The sequence below is a fragment of the Salvelinus fontinalis genome, chromosome 4 (assembly GCF_029448725.1).
Source record: "Salvelinus fontinalis isolate EN_2023a chromosome 4, ASM2944872v1, whole genome shotgun sequence".
Taxonomy (NCBI): Eukaryota; Metazoa; Chordata; class Actinopteri; order Salmoniformes; family Salmonidae; genus Salvelinus; species Salvelinus fontinalis.
The window spans coordinates 56358437-56377924 of record NC_074668.1 but is presented as its reverse complement, the minus strand read 5'-3'; the positions used below and the strand labels follow the sequence as shown (position 1 = coordinate 56377924).

The window sequence follows — 19488 nt, the reverse complement described above, 5'->3', positions numbered from 1 at the left end:
AATGAGGAGTGACTCTCCGCCAATACCGCCTGGTACCGCCTGGCTCTGAACCAATGCATCAGCTGTCACCCGTATCTCTGCCCTCAGATAATGTTTCTCTTTCTACTGGTCTGCCTTCAATGACTCGATCTCGGTCTTCAAAGTTTGAATCTCATCCATGAGCACCTTCATCAGATGAGCAGAATGGTACCACCCTAAAGGTTAAATAAAAATAAACAAATAAAAGACCTACAACACCTTCGGTCGGTCTGCTGTATATCTTTTTTTTAATGTTTTAATTCACTCTACATGTAGGTCTCCTGATTTAAACCCGGTCGAACTTGTCTGGCATTTTCACACCAGTAGCCGGGCTATATAAAGTCTATTGTCCTGCTAATAGTAAACTTTTGCATGATGGGCTACACCTGCTACAGTACAGTTGTTAAAAACAAGTGTTTGAAAACCTGTTTTCAAAATGCCTCCAGTTGTTCATCACTACTGTAAATAGAACACATCTTGTTTACAACTTGTTTACATTCTTTAATGTAACCACAATGTCACAAATAATTTGTACAATTGAAGTTGGAAGTTTACATACACCTTAGCCAAATACATTTAAACTCAGTTTCACAATTCCTGACATTTAATCCTGGTAAAAATTCCCTGTCTTAGGTCAGTTAGGATCACCACTTTATTTTAAGAATGAAATGACAGAATAATAGTGGAGAGAATTATTTATTTCAGCTTTTATTTCTTTCATCACATTCCCAGTGGATCTGAAGTTTACATACACTCAATTAGTATTTGGTAGCATTGCCTTTAAATTGTTTAACTTGGGTCAAACGTTTTGGGTAGCCTTCCACAAGCTTCCCACAATAAGTTGGGTGAATTTTGGTCCATTCCTCTTGACAGAGCTGGTGTAACTGAGTCAGGTTTGTAGGCCTCCTTGCGTACACACACTTTTTCAGTTCTGCCCACAAATGTTCTATAGGATTGAGGTCAGGGCTTTGAGATGGCCACTCCAATACCTTGACTTTGTTGTCCTTAAGCCATTTGACACAACTTTGGAAGTATGCCTCGGGTCATTGTCCATTTGGAAGACCCATTTGCTACCAAGCTTTAACTTCCTGACTGATGTCTTGGGATGTTGCTTCAATATATCCATATAATTTTCATTTCCTCATGTTGCCATCTATTTTGTGAATTGCACCAGTCCATCCTGCAGCAAAGCACCCCCACAACATGATGCTGCCACCCCCGTGCTTCACGGATGGGATGGTATTCTTCGGCTTGCAAGCCTCCGCCTTTTCCTCCAAACATAATGATGATCATTATGGCCAAACATTTGTATTTTTGTTTCATCGGACCATAGTACATTTCCCTAAAAAGTACGATCTTCGTACCCATGTGCAATTGCAAACCGTAGTCTGGCTTTTTATGCCGGTTTTGGAGCAGTGGCTTCTTCCCTGCTGAGCGGCCTTTCAGGTTATGTCGATATAGGACTCATTTTACTGTGGATATATATACTTTTGTACCTGTCTCCTCCAGCATCTTCACAAGGTCCTTGGCTGTTGTTCTGGGATTGATTTGCACTTTTCGCACCAAAGGACGTTCATCTCTAGGAGACAGAATGCGTCTTCTTCCTGAGCGGTATGACGGCTGCGTGGTCCCATGGTGTTTATACTTGCTATTGTTTGTACAGATAAACGTGGTATCTTCAGGCATTTGCCCCCAAGGATGAACCAAACTTGTGGAGGTCTAAATTTTTTTCTGAGGTCTTGGCTGATTTCTTTAGATTTTCCCATGATGTCAGGCAAAAAGGCACTTTGTTTGAAGGTAGGCCTTGAAATACATCCACAGGTACATCTCCAAATAATGTAAATTAGCCTATCAGAAGCTTCTAAAGCCATGACATAATTTTCTGGAATTTTCCAAGCTGTTTAAAGGCACCGTCAGCTTAGTGTATGTAAACTTCTGATCCACTGGAATTGTGATACAGTGAATTATAAGTGAAATAATCTGTCTGTAAACAATTGTTGGAAAAATTACTTGTGTTATGCACAAAGTAGATGTCCTAACCGACTTGCCAAAACTATAGTTTGTTAACAAGAAATTTGTGGAGTGGTTGAAAAACAATTTTTATGACTCCAGCCTAAGTGTATGTAAACTTCCGACTTCAACTGTACATGCAGACACAGCATCATTCAAAGAATGGAGTTTGATACAACTGGTTTTGGATATGACTGGGAAAAAACCTTGCTAAATAGCGATTTTCGTAAATTAACTTTATGACAAAAAAATATGCACAATCGTTTGTCTCTACTTTAACTAACATATTCCTCTCAATTGTACATTGTTTGCTTGACTCGTTATGACGTTATAGTTACTTACATTTGCTTCCACTGTAATGTTTTGTCAGCCATCTTTGCTGAAGAAAGTCGCAAGCGACAGGTGGCTCACGTCAAATTCGTCATTGGAACCACTCGATATGATTGGTCATATTAAAACCTTGGGACCCAAATGCATAATGAGTGCTCTAACTCCCCCTTTTGGTGGTCTGGAGCAATGAAGCCGTGATGCTGGGTACCTCTAAGTCCCGCGGTGTAAGCTTGCAACTTTTAAAGGAGGAACCACTGTAGTGCATCTTTAAATAATGAATATTTAGGCTACCTCTAACTTCCATCATGTGCACATTCAGAAAGTGTTGTCCAACTAGATCTACTATCCACTTGTATACCTTAGCTGGCAGCATTGATATTGTGGCAGATTGTAACCAATGCCATTCATAATTAACCATATATGCTAAAAAGCCTTCGCTAGAGGTTAAACAATTTACAGCTCTGATTTTTTCTCCATCATACCTGTCAAGGGGGTAAATAGAAGCAGTTTCGTTGAAAATGGGAGAATTAGAGCTTCACAAAAATGCCAGAAGTATTTCTGTTCTCCTAATATTCAACAAATAGCATTCATTTTTCCCATAGGCAAAAAGCAACCGCAACTCGAATTTGCAGACCGTGGCACAAGAGCTGCAGCACAGATGGGAAAATAGAGCTTCTGACGTGATCGAAGCAAAAATAGCCTCCATGAAAGTAAGAGAGAGTGTAAAAATTGTTTCTAGTTGAGTTTAGTTACAAGTCAAGTGTCCTGGCTTCGCATCAGTTCAAAAGATTGACTAATGACTGAAGTGACCGCCTGGGAGCTGTGTGGGAGTGCCAGGCAGATCAGCTCAATCAGACCGGGCAACTGAAAGATGGTAATTCTGCCAATGAGGGGATTGCATGAAATGTTATGCATGCATGTTTAGGATTGGACAAAACAGTTAAAAACAAAACTTCCTGTCAAATTAAATTTCCATCAATCTCACATGGAATTCTCATCACATTTTCATCACTGAAATGAAAAGTAACATCTTTTTTTCCCAGGGCCTTTCCTCTTATTATTGTCATAGTTTTTGTCAGGAAAAAATAGGTAGTTGACAAGGTAGGTAGAAAACAGGAGAAACACTTTACACATCAATAACACCACTGAAGGAACACAGTGGGAGGAAAGGAAGAGAGAGATTGAGATAAAGAGGAGGAGATAAATTAAGGGAGAGAGGAGAGGCTGGGGATAGAGATAGAGGAGAGGTTAAGAGAGAGAGAAAGGGAGATCTTGCTGAACTGAAAAGTGTCAGGCCAATGTCACTATTGTATGTTATGTCCCTGATCTCAGTTGACACATGCATGAATTCTACTACTCATTTTACTGTTCATTGCTATTTTAATACCGTCTTTTCTTGCTGTATAGGATAGAGAATGTCATAGAGTATTATCTCTATGGCTGCTCATTACAAATTTGGTATTTTGCTTTTCATGCATATACATTTACAAAAAGTATGTGGACACCTGCTTGTCGAACATCTCATTCCAACATCATGGGCATTAATATGGAGTTGGTCCCCCCTTTGCTGCTATAACAGCCTCCACTCTTCTGGGAATGCTTTCCACTAGATGTTGGAACATTGCTGCTTCCATTCAGCCACAAGAGCATTAGTGAGGTCGGGGACTGATGTTTGGCAATTAGGCCTGGCTCGCAGTCTGCATTCCAATTCATCCCAAAGGTGTTCGAAGGGGTTGAGGTCAGGGCTCTGTGTGGGCCGGTCAAGTTCTTTCACACCAATCTCGACAAACCATTTCTGTATGGACCTCGCTTTGTGCACGGGGCATTGTCATGCTGAAACAGGAAAGGGCCTTCCCCAAACGGTTGCCACAAAGTTGGAAGCACAGAATCGTGTAGAATATAATTGTATGCTGTAGCGTTAAGATTTCCCTTCACTGGAACTAAGGGGCTTAACCCAACCATGAAAACAGCCAGACCATTATTCCTCCTCCGCCAAACTTTACAGTTGGCACTATGCATTCTGGCAAGTAGCGTTCTCTTGGCATCCACCAAAGACAGATGGTGAAGCGTGATTTATCACTCCAGAGAACACGTTTCCACTGCTCCAGAGTCCAATGGCGGCAAACCTGTCAGCAATGGGTGTGGCTGAAATATCCGAATCCACCAATTTGAAGGGATGTCCACATACTTTTGGCCATGTAGTGTACTTTTCGTCAGACCCGGGTCAAATACACATATCAAATACAGAGCATTCTTTCTCTATCCCTCCCAAGCTACACTAAGGAAAAAGAAAGGTGGTAAGTTACGTAGGCATGTTTCACACAAAGTACAGTATGTTGTATGGATGACTTGAGGACTAACCCACAAATCACTGACTTGTGTATTGGTTTTATTGACTGTATTAACAATATTTTTTAAATTATATTTACAAAGTGTCTTTGTATCATTTACAAAATGTGTATCCCCCTGAGAATAATACCTACTTAGTATGTCATTGTCTGGTAATGTTTGCATGATAAAGTCGGTATTACTACAACAAGCAGGGTTGGGGTCAGTTCCATTCAAATTCCGGTCAATAGACCCAGTCGGTATTAGAATGATCCTGCCCGCCTGTGAGGAAAACAACCTGTGGATACTTAGGTTACCCCATTGTCTCACAGCAAAAACTTCACCTTTTTCAGACGCAATATTCTTGTTGTCTGCTTGTTTTAGTCAATTACAAAACTACATTTAAGAAAAGTACATGTCTAAAGATTACTTTTCAACATTGCCTGCTCTCTAGCGTTCTCACTACTAAGAAAACCTTCCCTCATGCACTTTTTCATGATGATGCTAGCAGCCACTTGAGTGAGTTAGTGCTAACTAATGTAAACTCATGTAAACTCGTACATCGCCTTGGTCCGTACAATTGACCTTATTTTAGCTCCCCAAAAACGTAATACTTCCAGATCAACTGTAATTTCAATACCATTGTAAAGCACAATTTCTCCCCTTTCCAACAGAATTCATGCTGAGACCTTCATGCTGCCCGTTTCTGCATAATTCAAGAAGGCAATGAGCTCCTTCGGGCCTTTTTAAAAATGGCGGGTGGGGAAGTGAAACTAATGCGCTATAGTGAGAAGGACAGATGTCGTGTGGGAAAATTGATTTTTTTCACTCGATCTGTCCAACTTCTCAACTTATCACCTCCAAAATGTAAATAAAACACTATAAAGAGTTTATATAATGTGTCATTACATACCTATTTGAAGGTTTGTGTCGACTTTGAATCGGGTTTTTAGGGCGGTGCTAAAGTGATCATAGAAGTAAACAGCAGCTTTGAGAATGATGATCGCATGCAATGATGACGAAAAAAATGACTAGGTATCCCCCACTTAGCCCCTTCACTGTCCATTTCTTGTTTTTAAAGATGAGAGAAGTGCTACACCTGGTGGAGAGAGATTGTAAGACAGAAATAGCTGCTTTACGAGTGCTGTACGTTACGACATGACACGTCAAGATGTAACGGAGGGTCAGTTTTTTCAACTCTTCTCCAATACTATAGAGCCATTACCATGTCGATCAACGCTTGAATAGAAACCTAGTTCACACCCCCAATTTAGAAGTCAACACAGTCGCTACAGTCCCATTAGTTTTCTTTGTAGCCTCGTTTGAATGTCGTGGTTACGCACATTTGTACGGAATGGGGTGAGTTTACGTTAGCTACCAACCGGAACATTAGGCTAGCCAAGACCACCAACACAAACAAACGGACTATACAGCTACAAGTAGTGGGTGGAGTTACAAACAGACTGTACTAAACAAGTTAAATGTCTTACCTGTGATTCAATGTTTTCCGCACACATAGCTACGTGTAGCCTACTTGGACACCTCGTCTCCACATTACCCACTCTCCCACACCGAATAGCCTGGAGCCATAAGGCTCTTCTCGTAAACTCTATTTCCCTATGTGGGAGCATTGCGAACCGTAGGTGGTGATTTTTGACCTGTCGCCATGTGCTTTGAACAACACAGCAGCTTTTCAGCATGTTTTATTCTTTCTTGTATAACAAAAAATGTACAACGAAGTTGTCTCTTTTACAATGGGGGTCAATAAGAAAGTATGTTGGTTTTTCACATTTTGTGGCCATGGTCGAGGGGAATTATTACGTGAATACCAACTGTGACAATTCAGAAAGTAAACAAAATTCCAATTCCGAATATCAGTTCACTTCCGGAATTGACTGGAAATTAAATGGAATTGACAGTAGTACGTTGATTTGTCATTGAATGTAAGTGTTTGCACCAATGAGAATGCATAATTTTATTCCAGTCTAATCTCTGTGCCTCCCGAATGGACATCACAGACTCAATAACGTGATAACATGGTATTATATTTCAAACATTGCTTATGTCAGACGCATAGTCACATAGGTGAACATTTTAACTTTGGTTTTTTCAGGTAACTCAAGAGCTGTTAAATGGATAGTTCACCCCAAACTCAAAGTGTGTCAGAGGTTTTCACATCTCAAAACTGGTTCATGCCATCTGTTTTATTGATCCTGCTATATGAATTAGGTGCACAATTGGCACAGTGTCGTCCAGGTTTGTAAATAAGAATTTGTTCTTAACTGACTTGACAGGTTAAATAAAGGTCAAATAAAATAATATTATTTAAAAAATGAATTAGAATAAATCTTCAATTCAATCCCATATGAATGAAAAGATTGGCAACAGATTAACAATAATGTTAAATAGCAGGATCTACACGGCATAACAGATTGTATGGAATATGGATGAATTTGGAGTGGTTTCATTTACTGGAGTGGCATCGGAAACAGAATATATACACATCAGGCCTCAGAAAATGGCCAGATAGAAGAAGTCACCCATAGTGTCAGAATATGTGTGTATGTTCGTATGATTCTGTGTGTGTGTGTGTGCATTTCTTTGTGCGTATGTGTGTATTAGAGGTTGTTACTAATCGAAGTCCTGGTTAAGGCTGAATCCACTCTCTTCCCTCTGTGTGTAGATGGTCAGAAGAAGAGGATATGTTTTCAAGTCACTCTAAGTACAGTAACATCCCCAAATGCATGGAGCCTTTCCAAAAATGAATACAACTAAATATTACATAATATAAGCTATATAAGGCTTGCAATATAAGGCTTGCACGGCTTCCAAGGCTGGCCTCTTCCCAAAATCAAATCATTTTATTGTGTTTCTTTTTTCTCTGTTTCAGCCTCAGTTTAGTTTGGAAACTGAGGAAGGGGTCATGAAAATGACTGGCTTGCGAACGCATATGGCCCATGACATATTTAGGCTTAAGGAAGTCCTGCCCTATTTACCCTGTCACTCATAGGGGATGGGGTTTGTCTTGCAGATAAAGTGGACGAGGTGTCATCTTCCCAGAATGCCGTGGACATGAAGGTGGCCACCATTAAGCCACGCCCCTCCAGCCGCTGTTTGGTCACGCCTACTGACATGAATGTGAGTTACTCCACACAGTATAGTATATGCCATTTAGCAGACGTTTCTATCTAAAGCAATATACAGTACGGTATTGGTCAATACTCAGTGTGTTGTGAATATGTCAAACTCTAACCCTACTCAACTCTGGTTTACAGTCCATGTACGACCGCCAGAGTGGAGTGGCAGTGGTACCACCCACTGTGCCAGGCAGTCCTAGAGGGGGGGCATTCCTGGGCATACTTGCCAAGGGTGGCACCATGAGGAGACAAAAGTCCATAGGTGTGTGTGTATGTGTCTAATGTCTAATGTACTTTACTATGATTACCGTTTCCAGAGAGTTCACTTCAGAGAGTAACTGGCTTCATTAAGTGTGATATTGGACAAATTAGAGTGATCCACTTGCCAAATTGTGCTCTGAGGCGACAATATTATACCCCATTACCCATACACTGAAACCACAGTCTATGATTAAGCAATAGTATTTAATAGAAACAAATTATATTAATGGTCCATCCAATTCATCACGCCACTCAGAGCCAATAGTAGCCCAAAGGCAGGTCTGTGTGTTATGACTGCAATACCTACAGTAGCTAGTAACTTCAGTATATGTTTTGGTGTTCCAAGATGGCGTAGCAGTCGGATGTGTGTTTGTCTTGTCCCATGTAATTAGTCTGTTTCTTTGTGGGTTTTTTGTATATATTTTAATCTCGCTTTCCATCTACGAACTAAATATACTTTCCTCCAACCCGTCTCACCCAATGTGGTACAGATCTGCTATTTTTATACTTTATAACTGGAACCTCCATCAGGTGCTAGCCAGCTAACTAGCTACTAGCTATTAGACATTGTTAGCCACTGCTAGCGGCCTTCACCTTTAGCTCGGACACCAGCCAGCTTTAGCTCGGTCAATACCTTCCAGTCTGCACAGCGCGATATCAACCCAGAGCATATCGGACTGCTTTTCTCTACCACATCACCGTATTACTGCCGCAAGCTCTGGACCATTACACCGGATCATCACAGCTAGTTAGCTGCAACCGAGTGGCTATTGTTGGCTAATGCCCATGTCCCGAAGCAAGCACCAGTTAGCCTTGAGCTAGCCTCGAGCTAGGCCCATCTTCCGGCTAGCCGACGAAGTATACCAGCTAATTCTTGGGCTACAATACCTCTTTTTGGCCTGGACCCTTTATTGTCGACACGGAGCCCCGCAGATCCATCACAACTGGTCTGCCGACGTAATCGTCCGTTGTGGTTTCAACAGGCTTTTCCGTTGCGATGACGCCAAAGACCCATCTGCTTGCCCCGGCCCGCTAGCTTTCTGAATGCCGTGTCTCACGCTCGCCTAGCGTAGTAGCGACTACCAGACGGCTCCCTGACTCACCTATTGCTGCTCATTGGACCCTATGATCACTCGGCTACACAGCTGATGCCTGCTGTACTGTTCACTTACACGGTACCTCATTTTATTTATCTGTCGGCCCCAGCCTCGAACTCAGGTCCTGTGTGTACCTAACTGCCCTCTGCCCACTCTCTGCCCATTCATCGCCATTTGCTCATTGTTGTCTTAGATCTGCTGATCAACATCTGTGATTGCTTTATGCCTCTCTCTAATGTCAATATGCCTTGTCTACTGCTGTTTCGGTTAGTTCTTATTGTTTTATTTCACTGTAGAGCCCCCAGTCCCGCTCAACATGCCTTAGATAGCTCTTTTGTCCCACCCCCCACATATGCGGAGACCTCACCTGGCTTAACTGGTTCCTCCAAAGATGTAACCTCTCTCATCGTCACTCAATGTTTAACTCCACTGTACTCACATCCTACCATACCCCTGTCTGTACATTATGCCCTGAATCTATTCTACTATGACCAGAAATCTGCTCATTTTATTCTCTGTTCCCAATGCACTAGATGACCAGTTCTTATAGCCTTTAGCTGTACCCTTATTCTACTCATCCTCTGTTCCTCTGGTGATGTAGAGGTTAACCCAGGCCCTGTAGCCCCCAGTACAACACCTATTCCCCAGGCGCTCTCATTTGTTGACTTATGTAACCGTAAAAGCCTTGGTTTCATGCATGTTAACATCAGAAGCCTCCTCCCTAAGTTTGTTTTATTCACTGCTTTAACACACTCCGCCAACCCTGATGTCCTAGCCATCCTGGCTTAGGAAGGCCAGCAAAAATTCAGAGATTTCCATCCCCAACTACAACATTTTCCGTCAAGATAGAACTGCCAAAGGGGGCGGAGTTGCAATCTACTGCAGAGTTCTGTCATACTATCTAGGTCCGTGCCCAAACAGTTCGAGCTTCTATTTTTAAAAATCCACCTTTCCAGAAATAAGTCTCTCACTGTTGCCGCTTGTTATAGACCCCCCTCAGCCCCCAGCTGTGCCCTGGACACCATATGTGAATTGATTGTCTCCCATCTATCTTTTACATTTACATTTAAGTCATTTAGCACACGCTCTTATCCAGAGCGACTTACAAATTGGAAAGTTCATACATATTCATCCTGGTCCCCCCGTGGGAATTGAACCCTGGTCCCCCCGTGGGAAATGAACCCACAACCCTGGCGTTGCAAGCGCCATGCTCTACCAACTGAGCCACACGGGACCAGAGTCAGAGTTCGTACTGTTAGGTGACCTAAACTGGGATATGCTTAACACCCCGGAAGTCCTACAATCTAAGCTAGATGCCCTCAATCTCACACAAATTTTCAAGGAACCTACCAGGTACAACCGTACATCCGTAAATATGGGCACCCTCATAGATATCATCCTGACCAACTTGCACTCTAAATACACCTCTGCTGTCTTCAACCAGGATCTCAGCGATCACTGCCTCATTGCCTGCATCCGTAATGGGTCCGCGGTCAAATGACCACCCCTCATCACTGTCAAACGCTCCCTAAAACACTTCAGCGAGCAGACCTTTCTAACCGACCTGGCCCGGGTAGAGGATGCCTGCCTCATCCCGTCAGTAGAGGATGCCTGGTTGTTCTTTAAAAGTGCTTTCCTCACCATCTTAAATAAGCATGCCCCATCCAAAAAAAATTGAACTTAGAACAGATATAGCCCTAGGTTCACTCCAGCACTAATTCCAAACAGTTTTGGGACACTGTAAAGTCCATGGAGAATAAGAGCACCTCCTCCCAGCTGCCCACTGCACTGAGGCTAGGAAACACTGTCACCACCGATAAATCTACGATAATTGAGAATTTCAATAAGCATTTTTCTACGGCTGGTCATGCTTTCCACCTGGCTACCCCTACCCCGGCCAACAGCTCTGCACCCCCGCAGCAACTTGACCATGCCCCCCCCTTGCTTCTCCTTCTCCTTCTCCCAAATCCAGATAGCTGATGTTCTGAAAGAGCTGCAAAATCTGGACCCCTACAAATCAGCTGGGCTAGACAATTTGAACCCTCTTTCTAAAATGAATACGCCGAAATTGTTGCAACCCATATTACTAGCTTGTTTAACCTCTCTTTCGTATCGTCTGAGATCCCTAAAGATTGGAAAGCTGCCACGGTCATCCCCCAAAGGGGGTGCCACTCTTGACCCAAACTGTTACAGACCTATATCCATCCTGCCCTGCAAACAAACAGATCACCGACCATTTCGATTCCCACCGTACCTTCTCCACTATGCAATCTGGTTTCCGAGCTGGTCATGGGTGCACCTCAGCCACGTTCAAGGTCCTAAACCATATTATAACCGCAATCGATAAAAGGCAGTACTGTGCAGCCGTCTTCATCGAACTGGCCAAGGCTTTCAACTCTGTCAATCACCGCATTCTTATTGGCAGACTCAATAGCCTTGGTTTCTCAAACGACTGCCTCGCCTGGTCCACCAACTACTTCTTAGATCGAGTTCAGTGTGTCAAATCGGAGGGCCTGTTGTCTGGACCTCTGGCAGTGTCTATGGGGGTGCCACAGGGTTCAATTCTCGGCCGACTCTTTTCTCTGTATATATCAATGATGTCGCTCTTGCTGCTGGTGATTCTCTGATCCACCTCTATGCAGACGACACCATTCTGTATACTTCTGGCCCTTCTTTGAACACTGTGTTAACAAACCTCCAAACGAGTTTCAATGCCATACAACACTCCTTCCGTGGCCTCCAAGTGCTCTTAAATGCTAGTAAAATGAAATGCATGCTCTTCAACCGATTGCTGCCCGCACCTGCACGCCCGACTAGCATCACTACTCTGGACGGTTCTGACTTAGAATATGTGGACAACTACAAATACCTAGGTGTCTGGTCTGTCTCTCCTTCCAGACTCACATTAAGCATCTCCAATCCAAAATTCCATCGAGAATCGGCTTCCTATTTCGCAACAAAGCCTCCTTCACTCATGCTGCCAAACATACCCTTGTAAAACTGACCATCCTACCGATCCTTGCCTTCGGCGATGTCATTTACAAAATAGCCTCAAACATTCTACTCAGCAAATTGGATGTGGTCTATCACATTGCCATCCGTTTTGTCACCAAAGCCCCATATACTACCCACCACTGCGACCTGTATGCTCTCGTTGGCTGGCCCTCGCTACATATGCGTCGCAAAAGCTTACTAGGTAAAGCCCCGCCTTATCTCAGCTCACTGGTCATCATAGCAACACCCACCCGTAGCACGCGGTCCAGCAGGTATATTTCACTGGTCATACCCAAAGCCAACACCTCCTTTGGCCGCCTTTCCTTCCAGTTCTCTGCTGCCAATGACTGGAACGAATTGCAAAAATCACTGAAGCTGGAGACTTAAATCTCCTTCACTAAATTTAAGCATCAGCTTTTAGAGCAGTTTACCGAATACTGCACCTGTACACAGGACATCTGTAAATAGCCCACCCAACTACCTCATCCCCATATTGTTATTCATTTTTTTGCTCTTTTCCACCCCTGTATCTCTACTTACACATCATCATCTGTACATCTATCACTCCAGTGTTAATGCTAAATTGTAATTATTTCGCCACTATGGCCTATTTATTGCCTTACCTCCCTAATCTTACTACATTTGCACACACTGTACATAGATTTTTCTATTGTTATTGACTGTACGTTTGTTTATCCCATTTGTTACTCTGTGGTATTGTTTTTGTCGCACTGCTTTGCTTTATCTTGGCCAGGTCGCAGTTGTAAATGAGAACTTGTTCTCAACTGGCCTACCTGGTTAAATAAAATTTAGAAAAATATTTTTTAAATGCAGTAGCTTGAGCATACTTTTATAATATCTGGAACATAGAAGGCAATCCTCACACCTGACCCATAGACAACTTCCTAAAACTGATAACAGAATTGAAAAAGTTAAGTGAACAATGTATCTCAAAAAAGAATTATCAATAAGAAAGGTGAAATGGAATAGAATCACACATGTAAAATTGACAGATATTTATTTCTCTCTCTCCATCTCTCATGCTCTCTTTATTTCTGTCTCAGGTATAACAGAAGAGAAGACGCTCCTCACCCCTCCCCCACTCAAGTTCACCCGCAGCCTCTCCATGCCCGACACGTCCGAAGACATCCCCCCTCCCCCGGTCATCTCCCCCCCATCTCCCCCCTCCTCCTACAACTCTCCCTCTGTCTCCCCCATGCAACGGGGCTACGGCACCACCCGACCGGGCCTCACCCTCAACTCCGCTGGAAAATGTTCCAACGCCACTATCCTTGGCAACCGCACGGTAGATGTAGGGACGCTAAGGCGAGGTTATCACCGCCAGAGCTCAGTACAGTACGATAGTAGAAGCCGAGGACGGGCGCCCGTGCCCGAGAACCCGTACTCGGAGGTGGGCAACAAGGCGCTGTACATGCCCGCCAAGCCGGCGAGGAGGAAGGGCATGCTGGTCAAGCAGCCCAATGTGGAGGACAGCCCAGAGAAGACCTGCTGCACCCCGCCCTCAGGCGCCGTTTCCATGCCGACCACGCCCACTGAGAGGACCTTCTCGTCCATTCCCATCCCCACCATCATCGTCAAGGAGCCTTCCACCAGTAGCAGTGGGAAGAGCAGCCAGGGCAGCAGTATGGAGATCGAGCCAACCACGCCCGAACACCCACCCTTAACGCCCAGGGCAAGGTCTGAAGACCCCATTGTCAACAACCCCTTTGCTGCTGCCATCGCAGGGGCAGTGAGGGACCGGGAGAAGAGGCTGGAGGCGCGGAGGAACTCGCCTGGCTTCCTCTCCACCGATATGGGAGATGAGGACTTGGGAGACCCCACCCCGGCCCCGCGGCTACGCCAGTCCAAGTCCATCGACGAGGGGATGTTCAGCAACGACGAGCACCTGCGGAGGATAATGGCACCCCCGCCGGCCACAACCCTGCTGCGGTCCCAAGAAGGGGGTGACCGTGGCGGTAACGTGACGGACTTCAACACCCCTGAGCCCACCCAGGTGGTGAGGGAGCCTCTGACCGCACGTACCGGTCAGTACCCCAATCTGGACAGCCCCGTCAGTCTCCCGGACACCACGCCCAAGACCTACAGCTCAAACGGAGGTGGGGGCTACCTGCACCCCGTCACGGGTAACGCCCTGGAACCGAACTCGCCCCTCGCCCTGGCGCTGGCGGCCCGGGACAGAGCCATGAAAGAGCAGACACAAACGACCATGGCGACACAAGCCCCACCCCCTTCTCTACCTCAACCGCGCCCTAAGCTCGACGCCCCCCAGTCCCTCCCCCCCAACCCCCACAAATCTGGCCTCAATCAGCCCCTCTTCATCGATACCAAGCTCCGCTCCAACATTGAGCCGGGCTTCACCACCTCCACGACAACCCTGGGGCGAGGCATAGGGGGGGGCCTGAAGAGGCAGATGACGGAGCAGAAGTACGAGTCTGACATAGCGAGGGAGGAGAGGCAGCAGGCGGCGGAGGATGGGAAGAGCATACAGATCGACGTTGTGGACACGTCACAAACTCAGAAAGTGGCTGGTCTGCTGATGGTGCACTCCAAAAACAGCCCAGAGGAGGAAGACAGGGGGCAGGAGAACACACCAGCCCAGGACAACAGCATCCCCAGCGAACTTAGAGACCCCAACCAGCCAAACCCCCCCACCAACAGCCACAGTACCAAACCCCTGCCCCCCGTGCCGCAGGGGAAGACCATCACGGCTGGGGGTTCGGTGGACGAGCCAGTCAAGCTGCCCTTCCGCATGCCCCCTCCCCCACTGGCCTCGGTGGACATTGAGGAGGTGGAAGAGTTTGTCTTCTCCGAGCCCCTGCCACCGCCACTGGAGTTCGCCAACAGCATCGACATCCCTGAGGACCAGGCAACGAACATCGCTGAGTTGCTCAAGCAACGGGACCAAGAGAGACGCAACGGGATGGGAACCAGGCGGCCACATCCACCCCCCTACTACACTCATGCCCCGACCCCTGTCGGCCAGTTCAGACGAGGGAGCGGGATGTCCAATTGCATGCCCCCACCCTTCTATCCCCCTACGCCCCCTGACGGTGGCTTTGAGCAAGGTGGCACTGACTCAAGCATCGAGGAGGTAGACAGTCGCAGAAGTGGAGACCCCCATATAGAGACTACCAGCACCGTTTCCACAGTTTCGAGTATCTCTGTACTGTCATCAGAGGGCGGGTACAACAGCGCCCTGGAGGACACTTCTATGGTCTATACTGACGGCCAGACTTACCTCGACGACCGACCCCCCGTTCCCCCCAAGCCCAAAAACAAGCCCGTCATCAACAAGAACACTGCACTTTACCACAACGTCCTCATGGAGGAATCCCTGGACTCCTTCGGGGCGCCCCCTCCTGTCCCTCCCCCTCCACCAGGGTCCATATCCCCCCCAGAACTCCCCAGGACCCCACCCCATCGGTCGTCCAAGCTGTGGGGCAAGCCCCCGGAGCTAAGGAGCCCACCCATGCCCGACCCCAAGGCCACGGTTATCAACGAGCTGAGCTCCATCTTATCACAGATGCACCGGCCCAAACCGGGGGACTCCCTGGACTCACCCACCACAGGGGCCAGGGGCGGCTTAGGAACCAGGTAACACATAAATCTACCTTCCCTTTGACCTTTACCACTTACGCCGGCACCTTTCACCTTTGACCTTTAAACAAACCCCTACCCTCCATCTCCAAAGAGCCAAGCTGCGGGCAAGAAGAATGTTAGATGGTATATTTCTTCAGATAGCCCTAATGATGCAGTTATTTGTCACATGCGCTGAATACAACAAGTGTAGTAGACCTTACAGTGAAAGGCTTACTTACAAGCCCATAACCAACAATGTAGTTTTAAGAAAAATCCCCCCCCCCCCCATTTTTTTACATTTATTTTTCAATAACAAGTAATTAAAGAGCAGCAGTAAAATAACAATAGCGAGGCTATATACAGGGGGTACTGGTACAGAGTCAATGTGCTGGGGGCACCGGTTAGTCGAGGTAATTGAGGTAATATGTACAGTTATGGGACACCTCAGACACCTGCTACCTGGTCATTCCACCAATAGAGTGCCTTTTGGGTAGTGTAATTTAGGAAAAAGTTTTTAAAAGTTTAGTATTTATAATTTTAACATTCTGTCATAAGGAGTGCATGTTCAACTTCATATAAAACTTGTTCCCATCTCAAGAAAAAAAAGAAAAATATATTACTAGAGTTAGTGCCAATTAAGTGCCAATTAAAGTAACAGGGTCAACCGTAACTGGGTTGAATATTTAATCTTAAATCAGCTATAAATCCCTTTGTGACAGGAGGAAGGGAAGTGTGATGTGTGCAACAGGGAGGGGCAATTGAATGCAAGCACCACAAAAATATGAAATTGTGAACACATTTCTTGCATTCAGTTTTCTACCACTAAATATTTTGGGGGGTTAAGTGGGTTAAAGTCTTCATAGAAGTCAGAAAAACATGGACAATGCTGTTTTTTTTGTACTTTAGCAAGTAATGTTTAGCCCCTTTTCTCCCCAATTTTCGTGGTATCCAATCGCTAGTAATTACTATCTTGTCTCATCGCTACAACTCCCGTACGGGCTCGGGAGAGACGAAGGTCGAAAGCCATGCGTCCTCCGAAGCACAACCCAACCAAGCCGCACTGCTTCTTAACACAGCGCGCCTCCAACCCGGAAGCCAGCCGCACACCAATGTGTCGGAGGAAACACCGTGCACCTGGCCCCCTTGGTTAGCGTGCACTCCGCCCGGCCCGCCACAGGAGTCGCTGGAGCGCGATGAGACAAGGATATCCCTACCGGCCAAACCCTCCCTAACCCGGACGACCATGTTGTTTAAATTAAAGGGAACTATATATAATATTACAGGCTTTTAAAATTCAATATTGGTGCAAATGTTCTACTTAAAATATCAGAGGCACTCAAAAGGTACTCTATTCTTTGAACTACTGTGCTATATCTACTATTTCCACTGATAAGGTTAGATTTAGCCCAATGCTAGCAAAATTATATTTGTAATACACTAGATGGTTTCAGCTGCAATACAAGCTAAGTCCTCTGAATTATGCATGGAACGTTAACCACAATGCTACACTAGCTAAGTGCAAACTACATTGCAATGGAGCCACAATGATAGCTATGGCTAGATTTATCTACAAAGCTTCTGACATTATGTTTATGCCATAGGTCATGCATGCATTGTGTATGTTATGTTTACATTTTTTATTTAACCTTTATTTAACTAGGCAAGTCAGTTAAGAACAAATTCTTATCTACAATGACGGCCTACCCCGGCCAAACCCTAACCCGAATGACGCTGGGTCAATTGTGCACCACCCTATGGGACTCCCAATCACGGCCGGTTGTGATACAGCCTGGAATCAAACCAGGGTCTGTAGTGACGCCTCTAGCACTGAGATGCAGTGCCTTAGAACGTTGCGCCACTCAAGAGCCCGTTGTTGGACCTCCGTTAAGGGGCATCAGCCTAGTTGTCAAATGGGCAGAAAGCCTACGTTTTCAATGGTCTTATTGAGGAGCGAGCATAAACATGCTGTTCCAGCTGGAGCTCTGGCCATTGCCAATATGGTTCATGCCATAGTTGATGTAATGGTGGCAGTAGGCTTAGTAGTGTTAAATACAAGGCCTTCCACAGCAGAACCCAGCCAATGGTCATACCATGGTGTGGATTGCTGCTGGGTTTTACATTATCTTGGATTTTGTTTTGTCAATTTGAGAGGGGAAGATGTTTAGTAGCTATCACAACAAGGTGAGCTTCATAGCTCATTTTCATTTTATTGAGAAGTCATTGAAAATAGATTCAGTGGAATTTCAGTTTGCTTCCTGAATTAACAGCCTTCAATTCGAATTGACCCCAGCCCTGGTGTGTGTGTGTGTGTGTGTGTGTGTGTGTGTGTGTGTGTGTGTGTGTGTGTGTGTGTGTGTGTGTGTGTGTGTGTGTGTGTGTGTGTGTGTGTGTGTGTGTGTGTGTGTGTGTGTTCAGGCAGCTCATGCTTTTTTAAACTGCCCTTCATCTTGCGTAATGAAGAATAAAAAAATATGTTAAAATATTCACGGGTCACATGCATTTTGTATGAAACGGACCATCCTTCATGTATATATATATATATATATATGTGCTCCTTTCTCTTTATCTTTCTCCTCTTCCCCCTGTCTCTATCTCATTAAGATGAGGATGGGAGAGGGTGGAAGTATTTAAGTAAGAGGGCTTGGCTCTGTTCTATTTCTAAGAGGAGGTTAGAGGTGAGTTTCTGTTCTACTTGTGTTGACAGGAAATGGTTGCCTAACGGCTTAAAATGAATATCTTCCACTGCTCTATGTTTGCTACATAATTCACTCTGAGACTGCTATCATTGAAGCAAATGGTGACGTCACAATGAGGGGTGTTGTACAAAACAAAGTCATCAATGATTGGATCATCTCTAACCAATCAATTTCAAAGCCATCTCGTTCCAAAATCATGGGCATTAATATGGAGTTGCCCCCCCCCCCTTTGCTGCTATAACAGCCTCCACACTTCTGGGAAGGCTTTCCACTAGATTCTGGAACATTGCTCCTGGGACTTGCTTCCATTCAGCCACAAGAGTATTAGTGAGGTCGGGCACTGATTTTGGCCGATTAGACATGGCTCGGCGTCCCAAGGATGTTCAATGGGATTGAGATCAGGGCTCTGTGCAGGCCAGTCAAGTTCTTCCACACCGATCTCGACAAACCATTTCTGTATGGACCTCGCTTTGTGCACGGGGGCATTGACATGCTGGGACAGGAAAGGGCCTTCCCCAGACTGGTGCCACAAAGTTGGAAGCACAGAATTGTCTACAATGTCATTTTATGCTGTAGCGTTAAGATTTCCCTTCACTTGAACTAAGGGGCCTAGCTTGAACCATAAAAAACAGACCCAGACCATTCTCTTCCTCCACCACCAAATTTTATTTTGCACTATGCATTCGTGCAGGTAGCGTTCTCCTGGAATCCGCCAAACCCAGATTTGTCCACCTGACTGCCAGATGGTAATGCTCGGCCATGGAATCCTATTTCATGATGCTCCCGACGAACAGTTATTGTGCTGACGTTGCTTCCAGACACAGTTTGGAACTCGGTAGGGAGTGTTGCAACCGAGGACAGACAAGTTTTACACGCTACGTGCTTCAGCACTCGGCGGTTCCTTTCTGTGAGCTTGTGTGGCCTACCACTTTGCGGCTAAGCCGTTGTTGCTTCTAGACGTTTCCACTTCACATTAACAGCACCTACAGTTGACCGGGGTAGCTCTAGCAGGGCAGA

General features: G+C 45.4%; 1 protein-coding gene across 1 annotated transcript in view; it reads left to right on the top strand.

Moving 5' to 3' along the window:
* Positions 1 to 19488, top strand: part of LOC129854024 (SH3 and multiple ankyrin repeat domains protein 2-like) — a 271897-nt gene that overhangs the window by 221435 nt on the left and 30974 nt on the right. The window contains exons 20-24 of the mRNA XM_055920631.1: positions 4632 to 4655; positions 7370 to 7408; positions 7718 to 7824; positions 7962 to 8085; positions 13240 to 15790. Of these exons, the coding sequence (XP_055776606.1) occupies positions 4632 to 4655; positions 7370 to 7408; positions 7718 to 7824; positions 7962 to 8085; positions 13240 to 15790 (2845 nt within the window). The remainder of the gene's footprint in view (positions 1 to 4631; positions 4656 to 7369; positions 7409 to 7717; positions 7825 to 7961; positions 8086 to 13239; positions 15791 to 19488) is intronic.